This window comes from Solenopsis invicta, chromosome 15 (assembly GCF_016802725.1).
Source record: "Solenopsis invicta isolate M01_SB chromosome 15, UNIL_Sinv_3.0, whole genome shotgun sequence".
Taxonomy (NCBI): domain Eukaryota; kingdom Metazoa; phylum Arthropoda; class Insecta; order Hymenoptera; family Formicidae; genus Solenopsis; species Solenopsis invicta.
The window spans coordinates 446,090-471,296 of NC_052678.1; the positions used below are offsets into that span (position 1 = coordinate 446,090).

General features: G+C 31.5%; 1 protein-coding gene and 1 pseudogene across 4 annotated transcripts in view; one reads left to right on the forward strand and one right to left on the reverse strand.

Moving 5' to 3' along the window:
- Positions 1-25,207, reverse strand: part of LOC105201691 (nuclear pore complex protein Nup98-Nup96) — a 68,102-nt gene that overhangs the window by 25,435 nt on the left and 17,460 nt on the right. For all 4 annotated transcript variants that reach the window (XM_039457862.1, XM_026139385.2, XM_039457863.1 and 1 more), the window contains exons 7-15: positions 13,286-13,468; positions 12,286-12,413; positions 10,081-10,387; positions 8,592-8,775; positions 4,412-4,523; positions 4,185-4,325; positions 3,756-4,039; positions 3,397-3,629; positions 2,540-2,782 (exon numbers count right to left, since the gene is read on the reverse strand). In XM_039457862.1, coding sequence (XP_039313796.1) covers positions 2,540-2,782; positions 3,397-3,629; positions 3,756-4,039; positions 4,185-4,325; positions 4,412-4,523; positions 8,592-8,775; positions 10,081-10,387; positions 12,286-12,413; positions 13,286-13,468 — 1,815 coding nt within the window. The remainder of the gene's footprint in view (positions 1-2,539; positions 2,783-3,396; positions 3,630-3,755; positions 4,040-4,184; positions 4,326-4,411; positions 4,524-8,591; positions 8,776-10,080; positions 10,388-12,285; positions 12,414-13,285; positions 13,469-25,207) is intronic.
- On the forward strand, positions 518-1,885 carry LOC120359646 (annotated as a pseudogene).

Sequence of the window (25,207 nt, forward strand, 5' to 3'; positions counted from 1 at the left end):
AACAGACTTAACGAGGGAAGAAGAACCAGAAGACATAACGAAAGAAGAACTAAAAGAAATATTGAGAAAGTTAAAAAAAGCAAAAGCTCCAGGAGAAGATGGAATAGAGAACGAGGTGTGGATACATATGTCACATGAAATAGGAGAATTCTGGAAATTGATAAATAAAATATGGAAAAGAAAAGGACTACCAGAAGATTGGAACAAAGGCGTAATTAGCCCAATACACAAAAGAGGAGACAGAAACGAAATAAAAAATTACAGAGGGATAACGCTAATGGATTTAGCGTATAAAATATATGCAAGTATTTTGAACAAAAAGCTAGAAAAGGAAATAGAAGATAAGCTGAGAGAGACACAGTTTGGCTTCAGGAAGAGAAGAGGAACCATGGATGCAGTCTATACGGTGAACTACATAGTGAATAGAGAACTAACAATAAGCAAAAAAGGAGGAAAAATATTCGCATTTTTTGCGGATTTAAAAGCAGTCTTCGACAAGATAAACAGAAAACTACTGATAGAGATGATGGAGAAGATGGAAATAGAAACAAACTTGAGACGGAGGATCACAGAAATATATATAGACACGTAACGTAATAAAAATAGGAGAGGAAAAATCGCAAGAATTTTGAACAGAAAGAGGACTCAGACAAGGATGTCCACTAAGCCCAACCCTATTCAATATATACATAAAAGATCTAGAAAAAGAAATGGAAAAAAGGCAAATTGAAGAAATCGTAGTAGACAAAGAAAAAATCTGGACGATAACATACGCAGACGACATAGTTTTATTGGCAGAGAGAGAAACGGAACTGAAAGAGATGAAAAAATTTAGAAAATACTTAGAGAAGAAGGAGCTGAGCTTAAGCGCAGATAAATCGAAAGTACTGGTTTTCGAAAACGGAAGAGAAAAAAGAAAGAAGAGAGAATGGAAATGGAAAGAAGAAAACATAGAGGAAGTCAAGGAGATAAGATATCTTGGCTACACGCTACAAAAAAACGGAGGCGCGGAGAAACATACAAGGGAAAGACTGCGAAGAGCAACAATAGCGATGAAAAGGACATGGAGCATAGGAAAAAGAATATTCAAAGAAGATTTTAAAAGAAGAATAAAAATGTTTGAAGCACTAGTAGGAAGCGTGGCCCTATACGGGGCAGAAGTATGGGGCTGGAGAGACGAAAAAACATTTAGACGGAATAAAAAGGAAATATGCAAAATGGATATTAAATCTAGACAGAGGAACACCGAACTATATACTGCTGGAAGAGACAAAAATGGAAGAGATTAGAATACAGGCGATTAAAAGAGCACTCAGTTATGAAGAAAAAGCGAGACAATCTGAGAAGAAAATAGTGAAGGAATGCATAAGAGATCTGAAAGAAAGACAGCCAGAAGCGGAAGAAGGAAAATGGGAAAGAAAGAGGAAAAAGATGTTAGAGGAGGCAGGAATAAACAAAGAATAATTAAGAAGGGAAAGAAAGACAGGAAACGAGGAAATAACAGAGAACATCCTGAAAGAATTAAAAACTAAAGAGAGCAGGAAAAGACAACAAAAGATAAGTGAATCTAGATATAACATTGACTACAAAACAATTATACCAGAAGAAAGACCGAAATACCTGGAGGGAAGGAGAAGAAGAAAAACAGGTGTTTGATAGCAAGATACAGATGCGGGAATGAGACGAGAGGCAGTCAGTACTGGAGAGAGGAAGCAGAAAGAAGATGTAGAATTTGCAAAAGAGAAGAAGAGAATTTGTACCATATGACGAAAGAATGCAAAGCAACAAAGAGTGAAATGACGTTAGAAGAAATCATAGGAGAAGAAGGAAAGGGGCTACAAACGATGAAAAGGATAGAAAAAGTGAGGATGGAGACGACCAAAAAGGAAAAAAGAAGAGAGAGAAAACAGCAAGAACAAAGAAGCAAAGGAAGTTAAATTACACCAAAGACATTGTATTGACAACGGCAATGTAGATTCATCTGTAAAGTTATGATCAATTAACCAAAGACCAAAGTCTAGTAGATGCATACGCATACAACTTTTAAGTCTAACTCTGATGTAATTCTGTTTGTTTGTTTGTTTTTGGTAATTTTATTTTAAAATTTTAATTTTGTGTTTTCTAATTTAACTTGAAGAGAAGTATTAGTAGTCTAACTTGAAGAGAATTTTAAGTTTGATTAAGATTTTGATTTTAATTGTATTCTTAAGTTTAAGTAGGAATTAAGTATAATATGAAGACTGATATTTGTATAAGACAAACCAAGGCAATTCAATTGATAGAAAGAAGTGTTAAAATAAGGCTTAAGTGTTAAGTTTTAAAATATGTAAATGTATACCAAAAGAATGTAACCGGAAGCCATCCTAAGCCGCAAGGCAAACGGATTAAATAAAATAATAAATAATAATAATTTTGTCCACGACGGAATGTCGCTACCATCAACGCGGAGTTCTTGGCTGAGGAGTCAGGAGCCTTAATTGTATTATAACAAAGGTATAACAATATATAAAAAATTACAATTGTAATTTATACAACTTACCAATTTCATCGAGGTTCAAACCATACACATCGAATGAATCCGGAAAGTATACGTTGCCGTAACCCTCGCGGCCGATGGTAAAGTTCGGTACAATGCACGTCTCGCCACAAACAAATTCGTCTAATTTGTCGAGAGGTGGAATAGTATAATAGCCTGCTCGTCGTAATGTAATTTTAGCAATGTTCATACTCCAGTTTGATTGTAGAATAGAAAACGAGCTCTCGTCTGCTTCTTGGCCAGATTCTGAGAATTAAAAAACAAATATTAAAAGAAAGCTCTAACTATGTGAAAAGTTTCTGTTTAATTAATTTAGAAAATAAATATTGTATTGATATAATAAATAATTTATTGTATGCGTGCGTGCGTGCGTGCGTGCGTGCGTGCGTGCGTGCGTGCGTGCGTGCGTGCGTGCGTGCGTGCGTGCGTGCGTGTGCGTGCGTGCGTGCGTGCGTGCGTGCGTGCGTGCGTGCGTGCGTGCGTGCGTGCGTGCGTGCGTGCGTGCGTGCGTGTGCGTGCGTGCGTGCGTGCGTGCGTGCGTGCGTGCGTGCGTGCGTGCGTGCGTGCGTGCGTGCGTGCGTGCGTGCGTGCGTGCGTGCGTGCGTGCGTGCGTGCGTGAGTGCGTGTGCATATATGTTACTTAAATAATAATAATAATAATAATAATAGTAATAATAATAATAATAATACACTATTATATAATTGTAAATATAACTACATTATACAAATTAATTTATATGATATTATTATAATATTTAAAATTAATATTATTATTACGTACTATTTATGTAATATTAAATAATTGACAATAATTTAAATAATACATTGATAGTTATTATTTATTGTGTTATTTAATTTACCTGCATTTGGCATGGTAAGATTTGCTGAGTTTTTCTCTTCAAAAGTAGAGTTTAATGGCACCTCGATCGAATTAATTGTTTCCGAATGATTCGATATATTATTCTGTGATCTCAATTCGGCCACCGTATTATTCACCTCATCGGATACATTTGTTCCAGAAAAAGGCGATCGCTGTCCCTCGAGCAATTCGTCATCCAAAATTTTATTTTTCCGCGGAAGTGTGGATTTTAACCTACAAACGTAAATTACACTTAAAGATACTCTCAAAATTACATTCTCTGAACACTATGTGATAACTTTTTATAAAAATTTTGAAGTAAATATTTAAAAAAATTCAAAAGATATATTGTTGCATTACCAAGATGTAGACGACCGTCGATCATTCACAAGTCGATTATTATCTTGGCTATGATTTTCTTTGTCGTTGACTTCGATATTGTTACTATGTATTACATTTGACGTATCTGTCCTGTCATCTGCAGTACAATTTCTCGTTATGGATTCTCCGTTTTCTATGGGCGATTGAACCGAGGAATTTGTCGCCGACTTTGGTCGCAACACCAAACGTTTCGCGCTTGGCCGGGGTTGAAAAGCCTCGGTTATTACGGGATCTTCTTCTTCGAGACCGTCGAACAAAGATTTCTGATACAAAAATGTATCAGAATAAATGAATAAATTATGTTTCATGCAAAAATAATTTATTATTTTATCTAATGATACAAATAAAGTACTTTATGTTAACGTTTCATAGTTACATATCCATAAACTAACGTATTTTTAAATTTACCTTAGACAGTTGCGAAGAACTGACGACTCTCGCTTTGATCTTCGGAGATTTGTTATTGGCAGTAACTCTGTATTGCGGACTGTTCAGTACTTTCGATGTTGGATTCGTAGGTTTTAAGAGTTCCTCGGTCTTTCCAGATGCCTATAAAGATATAGATTGCAAACAAAATTAAATTACAATGTTTAATTTATTTCAGAATAACTATCTTAAATCCACGAGATGCTTACCGGTAAAAGATTCTTCAATAATGGTGAATCACCAAATGGGGCGGAAACAAGAGCCAAGATTTGTTGATGTACTGGTACTGAACCATTTGTCTTAGCTTGATTTGACACAACCCTAAGATATGTAAATAAATATAACACTTATTCAATCTAATTATTAAATGTATGATAAATTAGTTCGTATTAAAATAACAATACAAGGTACTTCAAACCACCCGTACATCCCTTTTATCTTCGCAGAATTAGGTCCAATCAAAAATATGTTCAAACAAAAGTTGTAGGATTTCAAAAAATCTATTTAGCTTATCAATTTGATCTTGGATAGCGTCGTCAAGGTCACATCAATATTAACTTTTTTAAATGGCATACCCTATTTTTTATTCCAGAATCTAATAGTCAAGAGCTTTCCAAAACCCTACAAGAAAGTTTATTTTCGTTGAGTACTTTCCGAGTTGTAAGGCTTAAAAGCTACAGTGTACTGTAACTTTTAAATGTCATAACTCGAAAAGTAGTTAACAAAAATAAACTTATTTATAGTTTATTTATACCTTTAAAAAGTTCTCAAAATCGACTACAAAACAATGCAATAAAAAATATAGAACGTTAGGAAAGTACCGATACTCTTTAATTAGAGAATTACCGATACTTTAACATTATTATTTTTATCGTTTAAATTTTGTTCATTATTTATTATTTTGAAGATAGCGATGACAAAGGCTCCTATGTTAAGTGATATGATAAAACCTGGACTCGTCAAACTCAATTCTCAAAAGTACTCAATCAAGAACCAATCACAATAGACTCAAGTTTGAAATAACGAGTACCGACTTAATATCGAATACTGATGTCAAATCAGCGAACGACATTTCACTTACTCGTCACCTTGAGTCAACTAGATTAATTTATAACACGGACTTAAGAATAGATGGACGGTGCATAACCTACAGAGGAGAGGCACGTTCGCGGCGGGGGAGAGAGGGGGCCGCCATGTTTCAAAGATCACACACATTAAAACATGTACAGTGTATATGTAAAATAAACAGTACAGAATAATAAAGTTTAAAATTTTGTTAATCTTTTACATTAAATTTTTCTTTAATTATTTAATAACATATAATACATTTAACAATGTAATAAACTAATATAACAAACATATTAAATAATATTTTGCATATAAAAACAAACTAAAAAATAAACTATGATAAAATAAAAAATAATAATTTAAAATAATTTTTTTCTTTTTTGCTTTAAATAAATAAAGTATCAACAAACACATACATCGATTGTATCAACAAAGAAAATATTTTTTTATATTAATAAAAATAAAATATTACGTATTAATAAGATTAATATAATTTTTTACTTGTGGAAACTAATTTTTATATTTTGTTCCAATACTTTCTGAAATTTATTTTTATCTGTCTAAAGAATTTGTCGTGCAACATCCTGGTACTATGCATTTTACCATTTTTATTTTTAAAGAATGAATTAACGTCGATGAATAAAACAAATGAGTTCGAGTATCTAACCTAACTTTATAGCTGTCACACTAACACAGCGCAAACGGGATGTCATTGACACATATCTATGTATAAGTTTTTTGAAACCAAGATGGCGGAGAACGGTTTTCCCTGCATGCTTGAGAGAACACCCTCTCTTGCCTAAAGTAAGGCTTTATGCTCCGTCCCTCTATTCCTAAGTCCGATTTATTTGTTTGGCTACGTTCAACACAAAAAACAGCTTTGCAATTATAAGATTCTTTGATACGATTGATTTTCGTCTTTAGTTCCTACCAAATCTGAATATATGAACCAATCATATTAAAGAATCTTACAACAGTTACAAAATTGCTTTTTTCCTGAATACATCTACTGTGCATTTATTACCAAATTTATACATCACAAATAAACATTAGTGATACGACAAATCGAGTTTTTTGCATAGATACATATAATTGATCAAAGGCTACAGTATAGTTTCTATCAGTATATACTTCAATAACATTTATAATTTTTCATAAGCTACAGTTTTAAGGTACATAATTCTAATTAACGTTCTTGATATAAATATTTCTGTTTATTTTACTTAAAAACTAATCTATATAATTAAAGTTTGATAGCTTTACATACTGGTATTCGTATTCATTTTAGAAAAAATCAAGTTCAGACTCGATTCTTTTCTAAAATGAGTATAAGTTATTTAATTGTCAAAATAACCAACTCGTCATTAAACCTCTATTAAAAGATATATTATAGATATATAAATGTCTACGAACTTGGTTAGAGGGCGCATGAGTGAATGGACGGAGAAGCGTGAGCGTGTGATTTTAACATAGAGTAGTTAGTAAAATAAGCTTGAGGAGGAAGGTAGGGGAGTGAGTGCGGAGAGGTGAATAGAAGGAGGAAGGGAAATTGGAGGGAGAGTAGAGAAGGATAGTTTAGAGGAGATACAGTGAATTGTAGGAAGGCTCAGAAAGTTGAGGTTATGGCACTGGGAAAGGCGGAAGCTGGAAATGAGGCCGGTAAGGTAGGAAGTAAGGACTTAAGACAGAGAAAGTTAGTGACGGAGGATAACGCGAGGTAAGGTTACTTTTAAGATGACGGGCAAAGGAGATGAAGAACGATTGGAAGAAATTTAAAGGAGAATGGCTAAAAGAAGTTAAAAAATTAAAGGAAGAGGTGAAGAAATTACGTGAGTCGGTGGAAAGAGCTAGAAAGAGAAAGGGAAGAAAGGTTTAAGAGTATGAAAGAAAGATTAGATAGCGTAGAGTGACAGCAAATATAAAGGAGTCGATAAATGAGGGGGAGTTGAACGGTTTGAGGAGCGGGGAGGAAGAGAAGGGAAGTTCTAGGAGAGGAGGAAACTGGAGAAGCGGGGAAGCGAATGTAGTAAGCTAAGCAAAAGAGAGGTTAGTAAAGTAAGGAAATGGGTGACTAAAAAAAAAAGGAAAAGCGTAATAACTTTGTAATTAAAGGTTTAAGAGATAAGATAAGGAAAGTGGAGGGGAATAAGGTAACATGGGTGGAAAAGTTTATAGAGAAAGAACTAGAAATAAAGTGTAAGATAAAGATGTGTAGAATTAACAAGGCAGTAGTAAGGTAGAGGTAGAGGGAGAGGATAAAAAGTGGAAAATTATGACAAATAAGAGTAAGTTAAGAGAAGGAAAGATATATATAGAAAATGATTTATCGTGGGAAGAGAGGAAGATACAAGAGAGAATACATAAATAGAAAAGGGAGCAAAGAGAAAAGAGGGTGGAGGTAAAGGTAGGAACGGGGAGAGTCGAAATAGAAAATACTTGGAGAAGCTGGGGTGAGATAAAGGTAGAGATAGGAGGGTAGCGAGGGAGAAAGGGAGGAAAATGGGAAATAGTACAAATTTCGAGTAAGCCAAAAAGAGGGAGGGGAAAGTAGAGAGGAATAAAGGGGAAATCAAAAGATTTATGTTTTGGAATATAACAGAAATATGGAGGCAAGATATGAAATTTTGGAAGTTTGTAGGAGACATGGAGTATGTCTGTTTAATTGAAACTTGGATAGAAGAAAAGAGGTGGGAGAAAATTAAGGGAAAGTTACCGACGACGTACAGGTGGATGTGTAGTTACGCAAGAAGGGTGAAAAAGAAAGGTAGAGCAATGAGGGGATTTATTGTAGGGATAAGAAAAGACTGAAAAAAAGAAAAATTAAATTTAAAATAGGAGGAGGAAGATGGGATGGTTGTAATAAAAATCAAAGAGGAGGAAAGTGGGAAAGATTATATAATAGTAGCAGTTTATGTCACGAGAAATTGGGAGGCGATAAGAAGGATAATAGAAAGAGTGATAGAAGAGAAAAAAAGTATACAGTGGTAGGAAGGGATTTTAACGCAAGAATTGGTTTAGAAAGAGGTAATGACGAAGAAAGATAGAATGTCGTAAGAAAAAGTAAAGATAAAGTAATTAACAGCAGGGGCACAGACCTAGTAGATTTAGTGGGAGAAATAGGTGGGCATATTATGAATAGGACAATGATAGGAGATAGGGAAGGCGAATACACTTATATAGGAGAAAAAAGCAGCTCGATTGATTATGTAATTGCAAACAATTATTGTATGGAAATTGTAAATAGTTTTAAGGTTGTAGAGCGGCCGGACTCGGATTACATGCCTCTAGTGTTGGAAAATTAAAGCATAAACGTTATGTTACCCTCCGTTAATCAAGCCCATTCCTGTTCCAGACATCATGTTGGAGCTTGCTCCAAAAGTAGAAGATCCGAATGTTCCAGGGTTGTTAAACGTCATATTGTTCCCAGTATTTCCGAACAGACTGCCTGGTTTTTGTTGTCCAAATAATGAAGAACCACTGCCCAAGTTCAAACCAGTATTCGTACCTGTAACATATATATAATATTCAAGCTTGAGTAAGTTAATATTCTTTCAACTAAATCTCGAACTAAATTAAATTAAAATTAATGGTTCATAAAATTTATTTAGTTACGTTAAGTTAAATTAAAAGTTAATTTTGAAAAGCTTATTTATATTAAACTACAAGCATCTTTTAAAAATTAGACTACTCAAAATAACAAAATAATTACAATATGAATCATCAAATAAATAAAAAATTTTATTTGTAAATTAACTCTTAAACACATATTGAAAATTCCCCTAGATTTTCGACTGTTTACTGTGTGAAGACGGAATGAGAAAAAAGATTAGGGCTAGGTGGAAACAAAGTTTGAAGTCTTCTCTATCGACTACTATGATCGACCAACTTCATTGTTTAACTAAAATAAAATGGCATTAAAGTAAAGTTTTTTTGGGAAAGTCTTCCAGACCTACTTATGTGTTTAAGGATTAAGTTTATATGAAATAACAAAAAAATAATGTTTTTCTTATAAAAGAATGTATTTCCTTCTTTTAATTAATTTTTTCTATTTTTTTTGGGTGGCATACGTTTGTCAGCGCAGGTGATTATACAGTTTTATGCCGGTTTCGAACTATTAGAAAAACGACCTATTAGAAAAAACTTTCCTGAGCAGAATTACTCTCGGTGATTTGCTTTTGCTTTCTAAAAGATGGCGATTATTTCTAAATAGATTAAAAACCGATTTAATTATACTGTTCTGGGTAGATTTGAATACCAGATCTTTGACACGAAGAGCAAACTTACAACTCCTTATGCCACATCGCCACTTTTTTCTTTTACATAAGTAAAATTTTAACTTAAGGAAAAGTTAACAAATTAAGTTTATATCTTAAAAATAACTAATTAAAATTAAATTTAAAAATTAACTCATTTAAAATTAACTAAATTAAGTTAAAAGTTGATAACTTTTCAACTTTATTATTTAATTTTGAACTTTTTAATTAGTATCCAGCCTATTGTACTCCTAATATTGTACTAATATTACTCATTTGCTACAACATAACTAAAAAATTATTATTTATGCCTGTAAAAAATTTTTTTATGAGAATTCAATATACTTGTAAATAAAGGACTCATGATACTTTTATTCTTCTACAATCAGTAGATCAAATTTTTACATCAAAATCGCATTTAAAAATATTACAAAATTTTAATGATTTGAAACATTTAACCTGAAAACTTTTGTTTTTTTACTTATGTCGTTCTTGAACAAAAGAGCGACATATCGATTAAACATATATAAATTGGATAAAATATTTAAAAAAATTACCAAGTCCAGTTGAAGACGCGGGTGTAGCTCCAAAAGAAAATGCTGGCGTTTGTCCCGCTGGTTTGAATGACGAGTTAAACAATGAAGACCCAGCATTAGAGCCAGGATTGAAACCTGTATTGGTTCCGAATGTAGATGGTGCGGTCGTACCAAAAGTAGATGTTCCTCCAAATCCAGTAGTGGTAGTTTTATTACCAAATAATGTAGTGGAATTAGTAGCCGGCTGACCGAAACCAGTGAAGCCAGTGGTAGTTGACGTCGATGGAATATTAAAAGCAGATTTGTTCTGATTAAACAATCCAATACTCTGTAAATAAAATATAAGTGTCATTTCAATTTTTTTGCAATGTATATGTTAAATGTAAAGAAAAAACTCTCAAAATTTATTTTTAAAGTCGTAATAAATCTCGGGACAACATGGATATTAAAGAATTTTACTATAATTTTAGTAAAATTTAAGTATAATTACAAAATTTTACAAAATTTTATTACAATTTTAGTAAAGTTATATTTTAGTAACATATAATAAACCTTTACAATAATAAATACAAAGCCAAGCTTACTTTATTTATCCCGACCAGAATTAAAACAGTCATTATAAATTTTTATTGGAAATATATTTTTATAAAAAAATTACAATATTTATGAGAAATTTTAATTTATTTAATAACAGAAAAGCATTTTTAAATTCTTTGACTTTTTTAAATAACATTTTATATTAAATAATTAAAAACGATTTAAAAATTATATATAACAATTTAAAAATATAAGATTTAAATAAAAAAAAAAAATCTTATCCGCGGGGATCGAACCTGAGATCCCATGTGTACTACTCGACATCCTAACGCCCCATGCTACATCGCTAACTCGACAATCGTTCTTCTGTAGCGGTACCATAAATGCTGGAAATATTTAATCGTCATTTTTTCGAGAATGCCTAAGTTTCGTAACAAACGGCTTTACTACAATAAAGGTGTAAGTAAATATTACACACCCATAAAATGTTATTAAAATCGGTGAATCACTTGTCATGAACTCTCCTTGTGAGACGTCTCCATAACAAGATAATTGCAAGAACTTACGTCCTCTTGCATCAAAACAGATGGACATCATTTTAAACATTTATTATTTAGTAATTATATTTAAACTATTTATTGCTCGTGATTAGTATATAACATTATTTTATAACATTATTTTAAAATTATTGTTCATAAATAATAAGAAATAATCAAAATTTTTAATTTAATTAAAAACTAAAACTTTACTTTTTTCGATTTTCTTGTAAAATTTATATTTGCACCTCTTTTTTTTTAACGCGTATTTCAATTCTAGATAAAGTATTTGTGATTCTGTAACACCAATTTAAAAATATTTAAATAATGTAAAAGCCAGTAATTTGCGATACTGTAGCATCCTCCAAATACTCAATAATTTTTTCTACATAAATTTATAAACATTTACAAGATTCCCCCAAATTGCGCGCCAAAATTTTGCCAAAATTAAAACACTTTAAAGAAGAACCCCAAATGTAATATTACAAAATTAAATTGCTAATAAATTTAATTGCTTTTTTTATACTTGCATGCAGCTCTACTATATCCCCTAAACCCAAAAAACTAAAGAAATTATTGCGAAAAATATTATCTCGACCAGAATTTAAACCTGAATCCCCCAACTATCTAGGACGGGTGTCTTAGCCAGTTCGACCACCAAAACACTTGATAGTATTTATCACAATAACCGATGTTACATGAGCGTTATTCGCAACCGATGCGTATATACAATACAAATAATCCTAATATGACCAAAAAATGTAATAATTACACTTACGTAACAAATTACTGATATTACCAATCAAAAGTAGTTCTTAGTGCTCAATAATTTTTTCTAGGTAAATTTATAAACATTTACAAGATTCCCTCAAACTACGCACAGTTATTTAATTGTTATTTATACTTTCCAATCATATGAGAAATAAAATTTAACTTAATAACATAATTTAAATAAAATTTAGTAAAATTTAGTAAAATTATACTACTCACAATTTTAAGAAAATTTTATCAATTTATAGTAAAATTTCACTAAAATTATACAAAATTTGACTGCAATTATAATAAAGTTCTTTGATGACCAGGCTGTGCTATGATTACCATTAACTTTAAGGATAGATTCTAAGAAAACATTTTCTTTGTTTATAGACATTACCTGATTAGGTTGTGTAGAACCAAATGCAGATCCAAATCCCGTATTTTGTGCAGTATTAATACTACCAAAACCAGTTCCAGCAGTTTGATTAGTACTGGATGTGCCAAAAAGAGGCGTCGGGGCAGCTGCTATACATAGACATTTTATTCTTTACTTTACACTTCATACTTTCCATCTTACTAAAAATACATTTTTATTTTATTGATAAAATAATGAACAGAAAATCATGCGTACTAAAAAAACAAAAATTAAAATATCATCTTTTCTCTCCCTCAAATGTTTACACTTGTTCGTGTGCGCATATGTGTATTAAAAATTTTCCAATACTCTTTTTATAATTGTTACATACTTTACTATGTATTAATCATGTACGTGTACATGCAAGTTACAAAATAATTTAAATTAAAATATAAAATTTGCGCGCGCGCGCACACACGCGCATACATGCATACACATGCACGCACACGCACACACATACACGTAACTACAGAAACTATTTACATAAAATATATTTTAAAGTTTAAGCTCACAAATTTTGTGTCAAAAAGAGCAACTCTTTTCCTTTGGAAAAAATGGTTTTTAAATAATATCAATTTAAAAAACGCTCTAAGTTACGCATAAATTGATCGCAATGCTGTAACGCTGTTTTACTATCCCTCTAATTTTATAACAATTATGCATATTTAAATAACACTTTATGAAAACCAATTGAAAATAGTACGATATTTATATATTGTACATACTTAGTACAAAATCTTCAAAGAAAATAGCGTTCCTGATTCACGTTGATTAAACTCAGAGCATTCGTTCGTCAGCTTTAAATTGCTCTCCTTTAAAAACTATCGCTCGTATGCAATCAAAAAAAGTTGCTTTACCAAGTTAAAGAATTTGCGCACAAATTATATTCTAGAAATGTATTGTATAATAGGGTAATATATTCCTATACAAAACATTTAGATCAATGGAATTTATAACATAAATATCAAGAAAAATAACTTACTTCCAAATGGCTTTGTTTGAGTATTAGTACCAAACAGATTTGTAGTGGGGGGCGGAGAATTAAATACAAAACTGCTGGTCGTCGTAGTCGCTGGTGTTCCAAAATTGCTAATGGGCTTTCCAAATAGTCCGGTCGATCCCGATTGGTTGGGGGTACCGAATCCTCCGGCCATCGGTCCAAATCCTTTAATAAAAAAAAAATCTCTATATCTTACAGAGCTTAAAAAAAACCAGGTTTAAAAAATCAACTTAGTAGGTTTTATTGAATTTTTTCGAGTTTCATACGTTTTTATTTTTTATAGTCCACTAATAATTAATAAAATTCGCTATTTAATTAATAATTCTATTATATATTAATTTTAATTTATTTAATTTACATATTGAAATAACAAAAATGGCTATACCAGTCAAAAACAGATCTTAATGTTCAACAATAATTTTCTAGGTGAATTTACAAGATTTTCCAAACTGCGCGCCGCATATTTACCGAACTTAAAGCATAGCTTTTAAGAAAAATCCAGAAATGTAACATCACGAAAATTAAATTCCTAATCAATTTAACCCTTAACACACAAGGGAGTCAGACAGATCCCATATAAAAATTCAAACGCTTGCTGTGTGAAAACGAAATAAGATAAGAGGTTTGGACCAAGAGGTAAAAAAAGTTTGGAATCTTTTCTTTCGATTGATATGGTTGATCAACTTTATTGATCAAGTAGAATTTGAACGGCACGGCAGCAAAGTTTTATTGGAATCTGTAGGACTACCATTGTAAGTAAAATTTTTTTTGTAAGTAATCTTATATAAAAAAAAAACCGGACAAAACACGTTCGAACAGGTTCGTTCGCATATGTTACTCGCATGTACTCTGTCAAAAGTTAGAATACTATACAGTGCCGTGGAAAAAAAAGCGCAAGGTCCAAAATATATCATAAACACATCAATTTTTTATTTCAGGCACCTTGAATTAATCAAAAATACCTCATATTTGCTTTGTTACATAATTATACTTTTTATTAAAAATGACAATGACATAATTTTTTTGGAAGTATGGCTCTTTAGTTTTAAAACGCCGTCCTTAAAAGTTTTTTGTTGTAAAGATATATTTTTTTAAAAAGTGAATTTTAAGAAACTTAAAAATACCTCATATTCTCCATGTTACATGATAGTATTCACTGATTCCTAGTGGGAGTCATAATTGTCCAATTTCTATTCTGGGGGATAAAGAGGAATGGAAATAGGCTCAAAAAAAAGAAAAAAACAAAACTTCAAAAACAATAATTAATCCTATTCGTATTCCATAATAAACATTAATAGTATGTCATCTTTGAAATGTAGATTCTCGAATTACATCTCGTCATCATTGGTATATACATATAAGTGTACATAAAATTGTTATAAGAAGAAAATAATTAAATTTATAGAATCATCTAAATGTGCAAATTAAATTATTAAATAATCTAAATGAAATAACATGTCATGGTCTAAGGGAGATTAGGATGAAAAGGATGATTTTGTTTAGTCATATAAAATTTAAATTAAATTTCTCTTCTATATAAGGTTGAGAGGATAGAAAACATATGCTTGAATTATAAAAACTGCAATTTCTAGAGAGTATATTATAAATTGAAAAAATATATATATATATATAATTCTTAATATAATAAAATTAGCAATAGATTGTCCATGTTACAATTACACTTTTTAAAAGAAATGACAATACTAGAATTTTTTTTAAATTATGACTCCTTAGCTTTAAATCGCTGTATTTTAAATTCTTAAAAATTCTTTTCGTAAAAATGTGATTATTTTAAAGAAAAAGTAGATTTTTAAACAATTTTTTATTTTCGCTTAATGATTTTTCATAGTTATAACTTCACAATAAATTATTTTTCGGCAATGACAACTGTGCAGTCACATTTCTGAGATTCTAAACTTTTATTTAAAGAAAAAAAAATTGTTAAAAAATATTATTTAAAACCAAAGTTATAGCTTCTCAAAGTTAAAAAAGTCTCTCAGACGGAAAAATATATTTACGTATTTTACGAGATCGGTGTGTTTAAGGGTTAATAATTTTGATGCTTATAAACATCTTTATTGTGCTCCCGCCTCTCAAAAACTATAAAGAATTTATTGTAAAAAATATTAGCTCAACCAAGGTTTGGACCTGGATCTCCTGCATCCCAAGCAAGTGTCTTTGTTAGTCAGTTCAATCACCGAACTATTTGGCAATATTTATTGCAAAAATCGATGATGTGAAATAATTTCACCTAGCGCTGTTCGTTGTAACGCGGCGTCGTTAGAAAGCTTAATTTACGGACAACCTTCGTATATCAATATATTTAACGACGACGGCAATACCGATCAAAAGCAGATCTTATTTAATTTATTAATATAATAAACGTACGTATATCTGTATAAGGGCATTCTATGTCAAATCAACCAGTCTTTGGACCCAACCATTTTTTATTCATTTTATAAAATACTTATTAAGTGTCCGGATCTCGGTGGCGTTTTCTCCGAGCGCTGTGCGCTGCAAGAATCGGAGCCGCACCGCCACATGCGACGATATCCCGTTTGCTATCTTAAACTGCTATATCGCTACCGACGTAATTGAGTCTGTTTCTCGAGCCGCATGGTGTTCAAAATGGAAGAAAATGCCACCGAAATACAAACTCTGCTCATTAACATACTTTAATCTAATCAAAAATATAATTGAGTCATTTAAACACTTTGACAATTAAAATGTAGTCCTAATCAAGTCAATTTTAATTCTCAATTAAGTTGAAAAAATGAAAATTTTAATAACAATTTGATACAACTACTAATAGTATCAAGAGAATTTACTATAAAAAATTTGCTAAATAACGACAATTTCAGAACCGCAATTAAATAATAAGATGTCATTAACTACTTTAAAATTTGTGAAAATCTGTAGACAGATTAATTTGATTTATAAATACTTCAGTACTTAACATGATCAAAACAAAAGTTTTTAATCACAAAATGATACATGTTAATCTGACACACTAATCGGTCACTAACCGAGGTATAAAGATTAAATGCATTAGTCATTAACGGAGCAATCGAAGGTCACTAATTGGTGCATTAACATACTATACGTCATAATTTACAAACAAATGTCAAAAAAACTTAATTCAATTAATATTATTTGCAAGAATAATGTCCTATCTTTGCTACAACATCAATATTTTTTAATTAGAAAGATTTTATGACAATTTTACTAATAACTTTAAAATCAAACCTTAGGTAGTCACAAATTGGCACATTTGTCTTAAATTAAGAAAAAAATCTTTTAGAGATATGCTCATTTTTATTCGTTTTGGAAAAAATTGTAAAACCTTAGACAAAACCTTACTTATTCATTCACATTTATTTGTTTACGCTGTCACTTGCTTAAAGTAGATATTGTTCAAAATATGGGTCTTTTGTAGTAATGACTCGTTATTTTAGCATTCTTTTGTTTGAAAATCGATACTCATACTTTCGTACTGCCTCTGAAGTATCATCATCGCTAAAATCGTACACAAAAACAATATTATTGTTTTCGTGTATAACTTATTCCGTTTTATGATAAAAACTTTTGTTTGTTTATATTTCTGCCTTCGTACTTATAAATTTGTCAATTACTCATCGAGTAAATTACCTCTGTCACAATATGAACATATTCTAATATTGAATATGCTGATATGGTTTTCGTATAATGGTTTTTGCGACAATAAGAAAACTAGAAAAACAGTGAAAGAGTATATGTGTCAATTTCCGCACAGAAGAGTGCCGGATCGGCGAGTTATTATGTTGATTTTTAATAGACTGCGAGAGATTAATTCATTTTTAATTTATTAAAATCCGTTAAGAGCAAATTTGCAAGTAGAAAATCGTGTCCTGCTCTACTTTAATAATAATCTCGAGAGCAGCATCCAGATAGCATTAGCTGCATTACAAGTGGCAGACACTCTGGTGAATTTTGAATAATATCTACATTAAGCAAGTGACAACGTGAGTAAACAAGTGTGAAAGAATAAGTAATAAGGTAAATGTACTAAATTAAGCTTTTTAAGCAAGAACTAATTTTTTACAAGTTATTAAAAAAATAATAAATAATAAATACTAAATAATAATAAGACTATAATTGTTATCTAGAGTTAATATTACAAATTAGCAAAAACATATATAAAAATTGAAAATATATAAAAATATTTTTATGTACAAAAGAATTAAATGTAGACTGCAAATGTCCTGAATTACGACAGGTTGTACCGATTTACACCACTAATATGTACCAAATGACGCCACCCTATCTGTGTGTTGACAATCCCTATTATATTTAACAAAAACTGTATAATTATGATTCTTTATTATTTTATCACTTTTTAAATATATTACTTATGCAAAACTTATTATTTTGTATTACAATTCAAAATTATGTCATTTTGTATTACAATTCAAAATTATGTCATTTTATCATTTTACAGATTATATTAGTATAATAAAAATTTAAAACTGTATTCAACTATAGACAGTTAAAAGTAACAAATTCTTAACATGGGTTTTTGGAAACCGCTTTTCACAAAAATCGCATATGTGTTTACTTATTTCGATAAAGCCATTTAACACACTTTAACAACTGCTTTTTGATATTTAGATACTTTTAATCAGCTGTGTTTTATTATGGATACAAAACAAATTATGATAGCGTCATTCGCAATCAATAACGCAATTCGATACATTTACCTTAAATAAGTACAAAAATAAAAATTATTTTGTCTTTTCTGCAATTTTCTCTAAAACGAACATCACTCTCAAGGACTTTTTTCTTAGTTTATTGATCCTATACTCTCCCAAAGTATTAACATTTAAATTCGGAATATCTCATATAATTTTTATTATGACTATTTGCAATTTTCTGATTATAATAAATTTAAATATTATTTCTGAAATGATATAAGTTGAGAAAATATGTCAGTTGGAAAAAGAAGCTATTTCAATTATAGTTTTCCCATAAATCAAAAATTAATATTATGTACATACTATCAGCTAATCTGATAGTATGTACATAAGTGTGCATTAGACTATTCAAAAGTTATAAAGAAAAATTCCGATATTAATAAAAATAGGCAAAGATTTATAAAAATAAAAAATAAATAAAGAATTTGGTCGGTCAAAAGGAAATTTTGTTGCTCATTAATAATTTCTCAGGTGATTAGGGGAGACCGGAGCTATTCGTTAAACCTTTTTTTCTTTTGTGTCTCCGGAGTCCTATATTCATTAAAAAAAAGAAACATGGGACGGTTTAAAAGGTTGAATCCTCCCCTTCACAATGCTGGTATAGATGAAACATGAAAGTGTACTTGCTTTAAAGTACATATAAAAATGTCGACGAGTGCCAAAAATTACAAATAGCTCCAAGGCCATAGTAATTCGTAACTAGTTCGGGAATATCCCGAAATTTGTGTTTCAAGTTAAAAGAATGTAAAAAAGCTGTTGTTAAGACTTTCTTTTATTTAAAAAAAAATATAAGTATACAAAAAACAAATTAAAACATACAGGTTCGCATGTCTTTTTATGCCATCGGTGTGACAGATTTCCTGACCTCACAAGTGTCAATCTTTAACGCTTTATAACTTTTTACCTGCTTAAGAGGATGCTAAAGTACCACGAATTACCGACATTTACAGTGCATTAAATATCTTTGGATTGGCTTTACAAAATCACAAAAACTTTTTTTAGAATTGAAATACGCGTAAAAAGAAAGGGTGCTCAGGTCAATTTTATAAGAAAATCGAACAAAAATTTAATAAATCATTAAAAATTCACTCGTATAGCCGTCACCTGAGGTTAACTTTACCTTAATACAGAAGTTGTGTAACTCGTGCGTACAAAATGATAATAGAGCACCCTTCAGAAAACATGCACGAATAACACTGACCTTGCAAAATTACGATTGAACGCCTAACAAAAAAGATACGCTAATGTGCTTTTACCACGTGCATATTTCGCTCAGCGAAGCTGAACTGTCATAAACAGAGCAATATGGAGCCCAACAGTAGTTGATGGGACTTTTCGCAGATGGCGAAATAATCAAAAAACAAAGACAGATCTATGCAATGGACAAAGAGCAATAGCCTGGTCTTGCTCGAAAAATAATCTGCAGTGATCTGTAGGACCAACGTCGAGGAAGTTCTTCTGTTACTTTAACATCCTCTTAAGAGCGTCGATTTTTTATTCATATTCATGTTCTATGTACTGAAATACACAATATTATCAAGTTTGAACTAAATCAATGAAGAACTTTACCTCAATGCTTAACTCTGCGTAGCGCAGACGTTCGTAATACAACCAAAGAGTTAGGGTTACTCAACTTAGGTTAGGCGCTGTAATCAGTATTAACAAATCGCCCCGGTGCTCAGTATTACGAATAGCCCCAACATCAACTGCGCGCGTTATTGCGTATGATCCACAAAAATAGACATCACACAGCAAAAAATAAACACGAAATGTTTCAAATACATTCAACTGGACACGATACATTCAAAGTTTTCAAAAAAAAAACCTTATTATCTTATTTAAATTTCGAAGAAATGCTGACTATCAAAAATTACTTCGACTGTCGCAAAACACATTTTTCACTACTGACATTAATATAACGCCGTTACCAACAAAACTTTGTTAGCAACATCGTTACCTTAAGACGTGTTCACAGTGTTTAAAGTAAATTTTTAATATGTACCCATAAAAAGATATTTCCAATTAACGAATTACCCCGTCTAACGATTTGCCCCGGTCTCCCCTATATACATTTACTAGGTTTTCCTGCCCACTATATGTTTGCTAGACAAAAAAATCGTTAAAAAATATGCTCTTTATAATATTTAATAACACAATATCTAAACTCTGTGATAGATAACTATGTAAGTCATCTGATTTTAAAGTAAATCAAACCACCGAATTTAGCTTTATGTTATTAAATAAGGGAGACCGGAGCTATTCGTTAGATCTTTTTTTCTTTTATGTCTCCTAAGTCCTATATTCATAAAAAAAAAACATGGGACGATTTGAAAAATTGAACTTTCCCCTTTGCAATGCCGGTATAAATAAAACATGGAAGTGTACTTGCTTTGAAGTCCATATCAAAATGTCGACTAATGCCAAAAATTACAAATAACCCCAAGACCGGGATCATTCGTAACTAGTCCGGGAATATTCCAAAATTTATATTTTAAGTGAAAAGATTGTAAAAAAAAAACTGTTGTTAAGACTTTCTTTTACTTAAAAACGGATATAGATACAGGGTGATTCAGAACGACCCATGTGTCCCTGTAAAGACGTGTTCTTGAATAAATTCTGAGACGATTTTTCCTGTACAAAAATTTTATCCAACGCTTACTTTTTGAATAATAAGAGGATAAAGTTAGTGAATCGCAGGCCGTGTACACGTGGTAGACAAAGGCGCCGCAACTCACCGTCCAACGCGGGCGCTTACTCGTGTCGGACGGTGAGTTGCGGCGCCTTTGTCTACCATGTGTACACGGCCCGTGATTCGCTAACTTTATCCTTTTATTATTCAAAAAGTAAGCGTCGAACAAAATTTTCGTACAGGAAAAATCGTCTCAGAATTTATTCAAGAACACGTCTTTACAGAGACACATGGGTCGTTCTGAATCACCCTGTATACAAAAAACAAATGCAAACATACACGTTCGCATGTCTTTTTATGCCATCGGTGTGACAGATTTCCTAACCTCTCAAGTATCAATCTTTATCGCTTGGGAGTCGCGTTCGAATCGCCGGAGCGATCGGACGTGTGAGTGTGGCGCAGTCTCGAGTCTCGTGATAGTTCTTGAATATTGAGAGGAATATATCATATACGAAAACGCAAAGAAACAAACTGGTGTTTTTAACTAATTTAAGTAGAGTAAAATGTCTCCAGTTCCCCCGCTCGGAAGGGGGAACAAGAGTAGCATGAATGTAACAACAGCCAGAGCAAAGAGTGTAGAGCTAAAAGTATCGGGAAAAAGAGCTAAATGGAACCCTCCGCTGACTAGAACAAAGAAAGCAAATACACTAAAGGAAGGACTCCAGAAAGATTCGATGGAGGAAGAGGAATTATTGGATAAAATGGCCATGGAGGTGGGCACGTTCGATGATGTAGAAATAGTGGCAGAAAATATAAAAGAGTTAGAAAGTAATAATGAGAATCAAGACGTAAGTAAGCAGCGCGATTCGACGCCGGTGGAGGCGGAGCCACACAGTTCGAGGGAGAGAGCAAGGGAAACAAATACAGGGAAGATTGCAAGAGTTAGAAATCAAGGACGAGAAATATATTATGTTATAAACGACAATTTGGTGAGAGACAATACACGCACAGATTTATGGAAAGAGGTGAAAGAATTTAATAGTGACAGATTTATAGAATCAGGTAAAAGTATTTATAAAGTTTTTTGTAAGTTCTCAGAGGCAAACATGATGTCAAGTAAAGGTAAAAACTGTTGCATAATTTTAAATTGGTGTAACAAAAATAAGATTACTGTTGAAAATGTTACAATGATAAAATTCAATTTAGCTATCATTACTTTGTATCAGGCAAAAGAGGCAAATTCGTTTTTGGATAAACTAAAAAACTCTAAAAAAGAAAAATTCGTGGGCTATATAGATAAGAAAACAGCTTATTGCAATGGAGTAATTTCGGATTGGCCTTATAGTATTCCCGAATTGTGGCATAATATAGTTGAAAAGAACGATATTTTAAGTATAGAGAATATGAGAAAAAGAGTTTGGAATAACGAACTTAAGAAAGCGGAATATAGGTTTACAAACAACTTTATTGTCATAATGAAGGGCAATACAATTAAAGATAGTCTAACAGTGTTTAATAATCTGAAATTTAATTTACGAATACGCCCGTATGTAGAGTCCATGGTACAGTGTTATAATTGTTTTCGTTATGGTCATATCAAGGCCAGGTGTAGAAATACTACCAGATGTATTATATGTAGCGAAGCAGCTCACGGAGATAATAGGATATGCGATAGGGCGGTAAAATGCGGAAATTGTGCAGAGGGACATAAATCCACTAATAGAGAGTCTACAAAATCAATAAAGAGATTAAGGTAGCAATGGGTTACAATAATCTCTCCTATAGTGAGGCAAAAAGAATGATTTATGGAAAGAACAGTAAAAGTGAGTACGATAGATTTAAGAACCCCAGAGCATGGCCAACATTAGTGGTAAACAAAGATATAGACAGTGAACAGAACAACGTTAGGGCAAATAAAGAATATAGTGACAAAACAAAAACACAGGTAGAAAATTTGAATAGGAATTGGAGAGTTAACCGGCCAATATTAGTAAACAAACCAAATTTAGCGGAAATAAGAGAACGGAGCGAATTGAGAAGAAGAAAGATGACATACCAAAATTACTATAAGGATTTTAATAATAGGGAAATGGAAATCACAAAGGAGAAAAGAGGCATAGCTATAAATAATAATAATATTTTTGGTAGTAGTACATCCATTTTTTCACAAGAGGCAGAACCAAGGGAGGAGGAAAATAACATGCTAGATAACTTCCGTACAATTTTTTGTTCCTCAGAAAATTTCAAAAATAATATTTTAGAATGGATATACCAATATACAAGAGAAGAAAATATTCAGGATCAACAAGATATGAGCGGATAGAGCAGATAATTTAGTAAAGAAACGTTCTTCTCTGGATAGACAGTTGGAGGAAACAAGAAGGAATAGAGAATATCTAGTTAATAATAGAAAGAGTTTTTGGCAAAATAGGGATCGATTGTAATATAAGAATTAAATGCAAGATACATCTGGTAGTGTCTACAGAAATCTGATAGTTAATTGAGAGGTTTACTAACTAATTAATTCAAAAAAGTGACTGTATACAGTATTCGTCTAGTTAATTACAATTCTTTTTGAGGTGTTTCTGTTATGTTTTTTTGTGTTTTATATTTTTGTTTTTTTTCTCAGGTTTTCTTTTGTTTTTTATTTTTGTCTCTTTCAGGTTTGGCGATATACTTATTTATTCATGTAAGTATATGTGTTCACAAATTCAGTTATTTATGTATTTTAGATCTATCTATTTAAGAAATTATTTAATCATTTATAAACATATATAAGAATTATCTAAATATACACTGGGTTATGTATTGGGTCGACTATACAATTACTTTTTTTCTATATTTATTTATTTATTTATTTTTTTTTTTTTTTGCATATGTATATTTATTTTTTATTGATCCATTTATTTATACTAGTTAGATCTATTTATTTAAGAAACTATTTAACTATTTATGTGCACATTTATAAGTTTATCTATAACATTAAGTTATTTACTGGTTCAACAGGGCATTTGTATGTACATACTTCTGTGTTTATGGAAACATTTATTTATACATTTAAGAAATTATTTAATTATTGAAATATATATATATATATATATATATATATATATTTATAAATGTATTTATATACAATACACACTTGGTTATGTATGTGGCGGTACATGTAACTGTTTATGGATTTGAGTATTTATTTATTTGTGCCCAGATCCAGATATATGATAATTGTATTTATTTAATTGTATTTATATGATAATTGTATGTATTTATTTAATTAAATGTTTGTTCTCTATCAGGGAAAGTAATAATGTCTAAGATACTAGTGTGAAATGCAAGAGGTATTAAAAGCCGAAGTTTTGGTCCTTATTCAGACATATGATATTATTGTACTAACGGAAACCAAATGGTCAAGCAATAAACCACTCTACTTTGCAGGATTTAAAACGGTTAAGTCCAACAATCGTGAGGGTTCCGGAGGTGTGGCAATCTTAGTTAGGAATGATATTGAATTCTCGATTATAAAAACGTGGAAAGTGAGATCAGACAACTTTGACGTGGTCGGTATTAGAGTCAATAATACAGATATAAAATACAACCTGATAGGGGTGTATAGGAGACCGGGAGGTACAGACAGACCCGCAGTGTGGGGTGATTTATTGAAGTTTGAAGAAATCTTGGAAAATAGCATAATTGTTGGTGATTTCAATGCTCACACTGTGGAACTGTGAACAAATAGATAACAACAGAGAAGGGTGTTTTGACGCAATGATGAACAAGGATTATATATGTATTAATATAGATACTAAATCGAGAATAAACTATGATAACCAACGAGCCTCTAATTTGGACTTGATTTTTGTGAAAGGAAATTTAGCAGGCAATATTAACTATAAACAGCTAGAGGATCTATGGGGCTCGGACCACTCTCCCATCGAATTTTTTTTAAAAGTAGAAGTACAAAAGTATATAAAACATTCGAACAGAATTACAAACAAAAAAATAAGTTGGACACAATATGAATCTTTAATAGAAGAGGCAAACTGGGAGCGGGCTCTAGATTGTATACAGAATGTAGAGAAGATGGAACAAGAATATGAAAATTTAATTAATACTATGATAAAAGCGGCCAAAATAGCTTCAGGGAAACAACTGAATGATAACAATCGGGGCAAGGACAATTTAACGAGACACCAAGAAAACAAAAACAGCAGGTCAGGTGGTGGGATAAAGAATGCGAGGAGATACTTAAATTAAGAAAAAGTAAATTAAATAAATGGACTCACTCTCGGGATATGGTAGATTATATCGAATACAAAAGAGTAAGAGTCCTTTCTAGAAAAACATTCAACAAAAAGAAAAAGGAAAATTTTAACAGGTTCTGCAATAGCATTAATAGATTTACTAGTCTCAGTTACGTTTGGAATACGATGAGTTTTTAAAAAGGTCAGAAGTAAAATAAATTGGACAGGATGGGCTACGAAGGATAGGGAAAAAGAAATAATTAAAACCATTGATGATATGACCCCGGCATGGGTACCAAATGAA